General features: G+C 37.4%; 1 protein-coding gene across 1 annotated transcript in view; it reads right to left on the minus strand.

The window, feature by feature from the left end:
* Nucleotides 1-10,360: 10,360 nt before the first annotated feature.
* The window catches only part of LOC113361939 (zinc finger matrin-type protein 2-like), a 3,268-nt gene continuing 2,895 nt past the window's right edge, over nucleotides 10,361-10,733 (minus strand). Inside the window, exon 10 of the mRNA XM_026605009.1 lies at nucleotides 10,361-10,673. Within this exon, the coding sequence (XP_026460794.1) occupies nucleotides 10,575-10,673 (99 nt within the window). The 3' untranslated portion in view covers nucleotides 10,361-10,574. The remainder of the gene's footprint in view (nucleotides 10,674-10,733) is intronic.

Raw genomic sequence — 10,733 nt, forward strand, 5'->3', positions numbered from 1 at the left:
TTTTACCGTGAAGGCTCCATTGTGTATCTTATGTTGAGCACCTTACAACTATGTCGATTAATATTGGCCTTGTTGGTTGTTCCATGAGATGCTATATGTTGAGCTATATTGAACTAAATTAATCATCTTGATTGGTTATTTAGTTATTTGCTCCGAAAGTCTTCTTTTGTCGAGCAAAATCTTTTGACAATTAAATTGATTGCTTCGGTGATTAGTTTGGTTGTGTATTAGAATTAGATTAATTATAGGTTCTCTTGTAATTAATCTAGTTGAGTTTTTCATATATTCCACAAGTTCTTGTGTTGAGTATATGAACGGCTATACTAATCATCTTCTATTGGTTGATGTAGTCGTATAATCCGTAAGGTTTTCCTTATGTTGAGTATTTGAACGATTAAGGTAGTCATCTCCGTGTGGTTATCTTAGTCGTAGCTCCGTGAGTTTTCTTATGTTGAGCACAATCAATTAAATTGATCACTTTTGTGGTTTGATTTAGTTGCGTATTCCGATTAAATTAATCATGGGTTTACTTGTGATTAATTTGGTTGAGCTTTGGATATAGAAAATCATTCCTATGATTTTTGGTGTCCAATTAAAAAATCCTTCTTTTCTTTCGAAATTAAGGTCGCTCTTGTTGTTCTTTCGGGAATGACATCAAATGGGGGAGAGTTCTTTTGAACTTGTGCTTAATGGTAATATCTTGCGGGGTGTGCGGCTGTGGATCTTTATAGGGGTCATCTTGTATCTTAAAACTCCTTGATGAATGCATTTAGCTTCGGCTTTATGATTGCATCTAAATTAAGTTGGTATGTATTTTTCTTTTAGTCTGTGAAATGTCTCTTGTGGAAATTTCATTATGATCTCGTTCTTGTACCTTTGCCAATTTTATTGACAAAAAGGGGGAGAAATAACGTAGTTCACACTACAAATACATATGGTTTTTGGATAATTATGTAAGGGGGAGTGGTTTCCATGATCGAGATGGAGTATTGACTAAGGGGGAGTGATACATATCACCGTAGTATTATTGTTAAAGTTCTGATACAGTTGGACTTTGATATTACATAATAATACTATGACACTGTATGATCGAGAATCTCGATTTCTCTCATTGTTATAGATGATCTTCAACAACGGTGATGCTAAAATTACAACTTTTGGAATAGGAGCCACTAAAGTTTATCTTTTTTGTATTCCATATGTATTAATAGTTTTGTCGCTAAAATTGACAAAGTGGGAGATTGTTAGAACATAGGTCGGTAAACCTCGCATGCGTTGATATATCAAGCATGTTTGTCAATGTTAGTGATCAAAACTATGAGTCTTGATTTCTAGTCTACATAGCTAAGTCTCGGACTAGGATAGAAAAGTGTAGTTGAGCTCAAGGACTTCATGGAGATTCATCATACAACGACGAAGATCTACTCAAGGAACCGTGGAACTTCATCAACAAAAAGGTATGTGGAGACTTGAACTTATCTATCACTCAAAAGTCTATCTATTCTATCTCCTACTTCTTATGAGACAAAAGTCGTATGATATATAAACTAGATCATACACATTTGACATTTCGAGCTGAGTATTCACTACTTATCTTTTTCTCGAAATTGTCTGTTGCTAAAGCGTTTCGCTTTGATCAAGTTTATCTTCACCTAGTGACGAAAGTCATGAAAAGTTTCAATTACTTTGAGAATTGCTCTGACGTGAAACGGTCTGTGAATAACGGCTATATAACGTCCTCTGAGAATGTCTCAATGATTGGAATGAGAGTTTAGATTACATAACCATGTATTCCTTAATCCGAAGTTTTCAAACTTTGTTGATTGAGAGAAACCGGAGGAATTGGCTTTGCCATTTACGCGAACTGACGGAAGTTCTCTTGCCGAGAATTTCTGCTGGGATTTTCCAAAAACTCGTTTGCGTGTTTAGTCCGCGAACCTAGTCCACGAACTAGCGGAAGCCTCTTTGCCGATATTTTCTGCTGAGTTTGGAAAACTCTGCCGGTTTCCTTAAGTCCGCGAACTTGTTTGTGAGCTTAAGTAGTTATGATCTAAAGATGTGCTCTGAACATGAAACTTAAATTACTAAGGAATGCTTTATGCAAACCGTGGCTATAAAGTTCATGAGCCGATACATCGAATCGAATCATCTTTGTTTTAATTGTGTCTTGCGTAGTTACATAAGATCTCATTGCAATTGAACAACTCTCTAACTGGTTCATTTGAGTCAATTGAACTAGGTATGGTGAAGAAGAACTAGGTTAATATGAAATGCTCATATGGTTAACCTTTTGGGTTACTATGTTGAACAAACATACACGTATACGTTTGGGCACGATTTTCACAAACGCAGTAAACGTCTACCCAAATGTGTGTGACAAGCTAAGTTTTCGATCTAACGGTTGAGAAATATTAGCTTGAATCTAAATCAGGTTTTCATCTAACGGTGAATATGGATTGCTTTGTAACTAAGGAAAAACCCTGATTTGAAGACTATATATAGGAGACATCTAGCATTGGGAAAAACTAATCCCCACACCTTTGTGTGATACTAGTGCGCTCGCTAGAGTCGATTCCCCTTTAACCTTTGGTTTTCTTCTCTAAAACCAGGTTAACGACTTAAAGACTTCATTGGGATTGTGAAGCCATACCGATACTACTTTTATCGTAGTTGTGTGATCTGATCTTGTATCTTCTATCGTACGAGTACAATCTTTGATTGGCTTGAGATCGTGAGAGTTCTCCGATAGGAAAGATAAAGAAGTCACAAACATCTTCGTCTCACTATTTATGATTCCTCGACAAACCGCTTGTGTAGTTAAGAAGGATTGTTGAGAGGTGATTGATTAATCTAGGATGTTCTTCGGGAATATAAGACCGGATTATCAATTGGTTCCTGTTCACCTTGATTTTATATCTTAAGACGGAACAAAACCTAGGATTTTTCTGTGGGAGACAGATTTATCCTTTGATAGACTTTTTTGTGTGGAACAGATTTGTTTATTATCAAGTCTGCGATTTTGGGTTGCAGAAACTTTTGGTTGTGGGTGAGATCCGCTAAGGGAATCAAGTGTGAAGTATTCTGTTGGGATCAGAGACGTAGGAGTACAATTGTACCTTGAATTAGTGGGAGACTGATTGGGGTTCAACTATAGTCCAGTCCGAAGTTAGCTTGGAGTAGGATAGTGTCTGTAGCGGCTTAATACAATGTGTATTCAATCTGGACTAGGTCCCGGGGTTTTCTGCATTTGTGGTTTCCTCGTTAACAAAATTCTAGTGTCTGTGTTATTTCTTTTCCGCATTATATTTTTTATATAACTGAAATAATACAGGTTGTGCGTTAAAGATCATCAATTGGAAATCCAACCTTTGGTTGTTGATTGATATTGATTGATCCTTGGACATTGGTCTGTGGTACCGTCCAAGTTATCTCTCTTTGATAAAGACTCGCAAATTTCCATTTGTTTGAGTAAAGATCAAATCGAGAGATTGAGATATAAACTCTTTGATATATCTTTTTATTGATTGAGTCTAACTGTCTAGTTGATTATCATAAAAAGTATATTGGAGTTTGTCCATACAGATTGCTAAGCGAAATATTGGGTGGTGTTGTTAGACCCCCGCTTTTTCAGAAATAGTAGAGAATATTTTTGAGATTTTCGAATTCATATGTTTTGTTTTACCAACAAACAAAACATATATCTGTAAAGATATATTAGTTAAGTGCTAGCTAATATTGGGTTGTCCATGGAGATTTCAGTTATACGGTTGGATATTGGTTTGAATTAGACAAAATCGAATTTAGGTCCTTTATTGCATATCTTAAGAATATTCTCAGTTATGGAAATTCCTTGGTATCCAAACTACCTTGGTCTATAAATATTGACGTTTGTTCTTCTTACAAACTTATCCTGATGCAAACACTTTGTTTCGTCAGGATAACTTATCATGAGAGGAGAGTAACCTAATTAGGTGAAATCTCTTACGTCCGCTAGTTTAAAGAGTTATTTTTGATCAAGAAGCGTCTACTAGTACCGTTGGTGGGAAACTAGAATTGCGTTGTTATTTTAGTTTTCAATTATTTGTTGACGAGAGATACTCCATCAAACATTTTTCAAATCATGGAAAGAGTAGTTGGTTTGTGAGATCTCTGTTTAAAGAAAATGTCCACGAAAATACCTCCCATATCATACAACGAACTCTGACTAGTTTCAGGTAGCCAAGTTTTCACACAAAGAAGTATCACCCAACATCACCAACTATTTATGAAACAATAATTAGTATTTGTTAAAAGTAAAAGAACCGAGCCTGAAAAACACATAAAAATATCATTACTTTTTATACTTTGATGTAACTTTGAAAAAAATAGATCTAGCACGTGTTACCGTCCTAGTCAGTGTAGCGCCATGATGGTGCAACACTGCAGTCAGTGGCCTAGCAGATGGAGTTGCATTAGCCGATGATGAAGCGCAATTATGATTGAGACAAGAAAGGCAACTTTGCACATGCAGCATTATGTGATGGTGTTGCATATCTGTAATCCAGAGTTAGCCAACTCAAGGAAGGGATTAGGAATGCAATGCAACTCATAAAATGACTTAGGCATTGGCCCAAGCATTGACCAAGCCTTTTACAATGAATATCCAATAGTGGCGCTGCCAAACACGATATTGTTGTTTATTGCTCGGAAAAAATAATGTAAGTGACGCGCTTAACGTATGGAGTTGAGCCATGCAGCAGACCAAAGCATGAATGGCATGACTTTACCCTGATGATGCCATCAAAATGAGTTAAATGCATGACCAGTATAAATGTAGCGCAATAATGGCTTTACATTGGCTCAGGCGAAGACCAGTATAGCGTTATGATGGCGGGATTTGGCTCAGGCTGACGGTTACGAGTTATATATGCATCACACGCATTCCAGAGCAAGAATTTGGATTAGAAAAATTCTAAATTTGTTTTATAACCATGTTTGGTAAAGCCTAACCACCAAGAACAGATGTGGCATCAATTGGCATGAAAACACAAAAGTTGGCAATTGAAAAGCATTGTAAGCGGTTATGGAAACTACCCCTTGGACAACAAGTGTCCAAGGCTTGTGCATTCGGCTATGCACGGTTTTTTGCCATGTATCTATTGTATAAATAGTGTGAGATGCATTGTAAATCAGTAGGTGTTATCCCTTGAGAGAGTTAATTCCTCAATTGTGAGGCAATTGTAGTACGGTTATGACGAGTTTTGTTTATCTTCTTTTGCTACAATGAAATGGGTTTGTTGCATTATGTCTTTGTTATCATTGTGTTGCTGATTTGTGTGAGTTTTTGTAAGTACATTGATGCATAGCAAACCTCTTATGCTTATAGGGGCATAAAGAGTGAGAAAGAAAAGAAGAAAGACTTCTGTTGCATAATGCCTTAAGAGTGAAGACATATGCATACTTTGGTGCAAGTATGCAAGGCTGAGTACTCGTGGGTGAAGTTGATTCACTGAACCACATAGTATTACAGGTCATGTCCCAAGGAAAAGTAAACCCTCGAATTGGGCGTGTGACAGCTGGTATCAGAGCTGTGTTAGATCAATTGGAAACCTTGAAGATTGGGGTAGCAACATGCTGTGAAAGCTTATGGACGGGAGTGCGAGAATCATTGGAAACGGGGTTTTTAAGTGATTGCATGAAAAAACTCAAGAGTATGATGACTTCTATGGTGTAAGTCAAATGTTTAAGTTCGTGTTTATCACAAGTATGTGAAGATTATACATGTGGAATAAGTGTCTCCGTAGTGTTATCAATACCATGAACATTACATGTGGTAATAGGAATTTTGGGAAAATTCCTGAACTCAAAGATGTTATTATCCTTAACAGTGGTAAAGAAGATGGATAACCTTCTATGTGAGATAGAATAAGTCGTCTCGTCATAGCCAGTTTGATGGAAGATTTTAGTAACTCTATCGAATGCATGTACCTTGGTGGTAATGCAAAGTCTGGTTGTAATCCAGTATTTTCGTGGCAATGCGATGGTCAATTCTTATCTAGCATAAAGTTTATGGAAAGACTGAAGAAAAAAAACGTAAGTTAGGGAAAAACCGATACACCATGGTCTTGCATATGCAAAGAGTTCTTCGTTGATGCTAGATGTGCACAAGGAGTGTGCATGCACCTGGTTTATAAGAATAGGATTATATGCTTGGACAAGGGTGTCCAAAGACCCGCATTCTATCATAACCACAAGTGGATGTTCTTTTGGACTGCAAATCAGTATTGTTGCTAAGCTGATTTTGGAGAAAGGGAAAGTCAGGAGAAACCAGATGTGCATGGGCAGTAAAGTGATTTCTAATTTTGAAGAAGAATATGGTATTCTTATTTCATGGAACTTGGGCAATGGTGCCTCATTTGTAAGGATTGTGGCCTTGTTTGCAACTGTCCAAGGGATTTTTCCATGTAAGTCATTGAGTAATATGCTTACTGAGCTCTATGGTGATGCTCAGAATCACCAAGTTAGTCCGCAAAGGTGCACAAGTTTTTTGTAAAAATTCGGGTGCTAACTAGTATGCCAAATATGCAACAGTAGCTTACGTCAAATGGGATTTAGGCATGGCCAGGATGCATGATGTGTCTAGAAATGCAATTTAGGTGAAATTGTAAATGCATAGAGAATGAAGGACAAAGTAGTGGTGATGATGGCCTGAGGTCATTCTTGAAGAAATCTTCATGAAAGCTAAAGCAATAAGAAAGCCTCAAATTGAAGGAGTATTCAACTACGTGTCAATTATATTTTGCTTCATTATGGGAGTTACATAATAACATTGATGGTTAGAAAAATGCATGTGGCAATGAGATTGACAGTATTGGAGACAGTAGGTGTTTTCTCGTTTTTCTTGTTTGTTGCTTAAATGCGAAGGTGAAGTCAGTATTGCAAGGCTTGTTGGGTCTTATAAGTTTGAAATCAGTTGGTGCGAATATCTGCTTAAGTTTGAGTATACTTTCTGTTTTTGAGTCGTGTGGACCTTGATGTTGGAATTAAGTATCTCTATGTAAGGTAGTAGTGAATGAGGGTATTAGAGATGAAAGTTCTTATCTCTTTCTTTCAAACTAAAGCTAAGACGAGTTTGATGTTGAGAGTGAAATAATCAAATAGTTTTGTGGCATAGATGAGTTTGATGTTGAGAGTTATGTTGAAATGTGACAACATGTTGGCAGTGACGACATGGAGTAACGCAACAAGAATGTAGCGAAAACATTGAGTTAAGATTGACTCATTTCTTGGAAGACTAAGTTGTTTTCCAATACATTAAAGCGTCGCCATTCGAAATAGCAAGTGAGGCATGCTAGTTTTGAAGGCGCGTGAAGAGTATACCTAGTCCTAATTGACGGTGGGATGTCCCTGGTGTCTTAAGTCATGACTATACCAAAGTCATGTATTTCAAGCGTGTTTTTGCGACAATGCAAGCAAAGAACATCAAGGTATTGATTCTTTGGCATGCAAATGATGCAAGTTCGAGAAGGTAAAGTTTGGAATATGAATTTGAGGCCAACTCTAGTAAAAATCCTAATGTTTTTCAGATTTCAAGAAAGGATATACGTTGTGGCGCATACCAGAGTGGTACAGAATCATAACGTGCATACCTTTAGGCATGGCATGTTTTGCCGTAGGCACAACGTGATTGAAGAAAAATGTCGATTGTTGCGTAAGTCCTATTAAGTTGCATGGTGCAACTAAGCCGAAGAGTGAAGACAAAAGACTATGGCAATAATCATTGTGAAGAATCATTATTTGTGAATACTTAAGTGAAAATGATTCAAGTGAAATTCAAGCCTAATTCAGGGAATTGACAAGAGGAATTTCAAGTTTGCATTCGGGTATTGATATACGCTTGAAGTTGGAGTTTGAGCGTAGGCGCACACGACAACAAAACCACAAGTCAGTAGGATCAGTGACAAGGCGTATAAGATAAGTGATGGGATATGGTACTGGGCAGAAAATTTTGGCAAGGAGAAAGGCCAAAAAGTTTGTTGATTTCTGAGATAGGCTCGGAAGCATACAAGGCTAAAGAACAAGTATAGAAAGTATACTTGGTTGTATTCAACGAGGACATTGAACAGAATAGGTGGGGGAGGTTTGTTACCGTCCTAGCAAGTGTAGCACCATGATAACGCAACACTGTAGTCAGTGGCCTACCAGATGGAGTTGCATTATCCAACGATGAAGCACTATGATGGATGAGACAAGAAAGGCTACTTGACACATACAATTTTAATTTAAAGAAAAAAACAAGTTTATGCGATAGTATTGCATATCTGTAATCCGGAATTAGCCCATCTCAAGAAAGGGTTTACGGATGCAATACAAGTCATGGAATGACTTAGGCACTGACCCCGAGCATTGATCAAGGCTTTGAAAATGCATATGTAACAACGATTTTGCCAAACGCAACATTGTTTATCTATTGCTCGGCAAAAAAATTACAAGTGATACGGTTAACGTATGGAGCTGAACCAAGCAGCAGACTAAAGCATGAATGGAATGACTTGAATCGGATGCTGGCATCAAAATGAGTTAAGTGCATGGACAAGATAATTATAGCGCAATGATGATTGTACATTAGCTCAGGCCAAGACCAGTATAACGCTACGATGGCGGGATTTGGCTCAGGCTGACGGTGGCGGGTTGCATGTGCATCACACGCACGCTAAAGAAAGTAGTTGGATTGGAATAACTATAAATTGATTTTATAACCATGTTTGGCAAAGCGTAACCATAAAGAACAGATGTGGCATAATTGGCATGACAACACAAAAGTTAGCGGTTGAAAAACATTGTAGGCGGTTATGGAAACTACTCCTTGGACAATTGATTGTCCAAGGCTTGTGCATTTGGTTATGCACGGTTTTATCAATCGGACTACTGTATAAATAGTGTGAGAGGCATTGTAAATTAGTAGGACATGTGAGACTAGCAAATGCTAGGCCTTGAAAGTGTTAAGTCCTCAATGGTGAGGCAATTGTAGTGCGGGTATGGACGAGTTTTGTTTATCTTCTTTTGATACAATAAATAGGTTTGTTGCATTATGTATTTGTGTTTATTGTGTTGTTGATTTGTGTGAGTTTGTTCAAGTATATGGATATACGAGAAACCTCTTATGCTTATGGGGCATAAAGAGTTGGAGAAAAAAAAAGGAAAGACTTACATTGCGGAATGACATAATAGTGAAGACATGTGCATAGTTTGGTGCAAATATGCAAGGCTGAGTATTTGTGGGTGAAATTGATTCACTGAATCACAGGATATTACAGGTCATGTCATGCCCCATGGAAAAGTAAATCTGCAAATTGGCCGTGTGACAGCTGGTACAGGTCATGTCCCAAGGAATTTCTTTTTTGACTCAAATGTCCCAAGGAAAATGAAAGCCGCGAATTGGGTTAGTAACAGCAGTGCGACGTCTGAAAACATTACATCGAGTAGTGACGTATATGAACATCTGTAGATAGATATTGATAAATCTAAGACTCATGGTTGAATATAAGCGCAGTACACGGTGAAAACAGTAAATCATCGTCGTGGTGTGCATATCTATCATTTTACAGTGCAGATCTACCATTTTATAGCTAAACAAGTTGCAACGTAGGACAAAACACGATCTATATAAATGGCTTCTATAAGCCTGGTCAGCAGTTCGATCAAGTGAAAAGGTGCATTATGTCTCACGTAAGAAATCCGAGACACGACGGAAACATGATTTTATCTTTGTAGCCATAGATCCAGATGACAACAGCCAAGATACTACCAATGACTCGGAAGCGGAAGCAACCCCGTCGTTCCATTAGAAAAGATAGTATATGCACTATCACGAACACTTGGCCATAAAGAAGTGTGAAGGATAATAATTTCACATTCCTAATATCCTTTTATTTTTAACATTACATAATATGAAAGATATCTTCACTCAATGCCGATTGGTTTTGAGTTGGATGCCTACGGACTTTATGAGGAGAAAAATCTGGGTTCCAATTGACATAAAAGACGGACGCAAATCATCATGGCTTTGTCGCAGAAACAACTAGTCAACCACCTAGACAATTTAACAATATTTTTTCTGTTTTTTTGGCCCGACGCTGTCATCTTTTTAAAGACCTTGATGGTGCAGTAGACCCTGGCTGCATAACATTGCCTGAAAAACGATGTCTAGGACTAGGAGTATAATTAAACTTAGAAGCTCATTTTCAATCAAATATGGTGCAGTAGACCCTGGTTTAGTTATCCTTTCATATGGTAATCACTAAACAAAAGAAAATACGGGCTAAACGTATCCAAACATTAGCTTGGTGTATTATATGCCTCCAAAAAAAAAACCTTGGTGTACTGCAGAAATAAAAAAACAAGGTAAACCTTTGGCTCATGAGCAAGATTATCAGCAGAGTTAGACATTTATAGTTTAATGGATCACATTTTTATCACAAGTTTCTAGGTACTTGTGATTGAAAGTTTGAAACTCATATACTTGTAGCTACCACGTATTCACTCAGTTTCCTCTTTAATGCAATCAAATATTTTGTTCCAAAAATAAGGAAAAATCAAGCACTTTTTTTAGATGAACCAAAACCTCCAAATCCCATCAACGCTGCAACATCAGGGTCTACTTCCTCGGACTCTTCCTCTTTAGACTTCTCTTTCTGATCCAAGAAATAAAAACAGCAATATTAACCATTTGGAGTTAAAAACGTTGCAGTTTC

The sequence above is a fragment of the Papaver somniferum genome, chromosome 3 (assembly GCF_003573695.1).
Source record: "Papaver somniferum cultivar HN1 chromosome 3, ASM357369v1, whole genome shotgun sequence".
NCBI classification, from domain to species: Eukaryota; Viridiplantae; Streptophyta; class Magnoliopsida; order Ranunculales; family Papaveraceae; genus Papaver; species Papaver somniferum.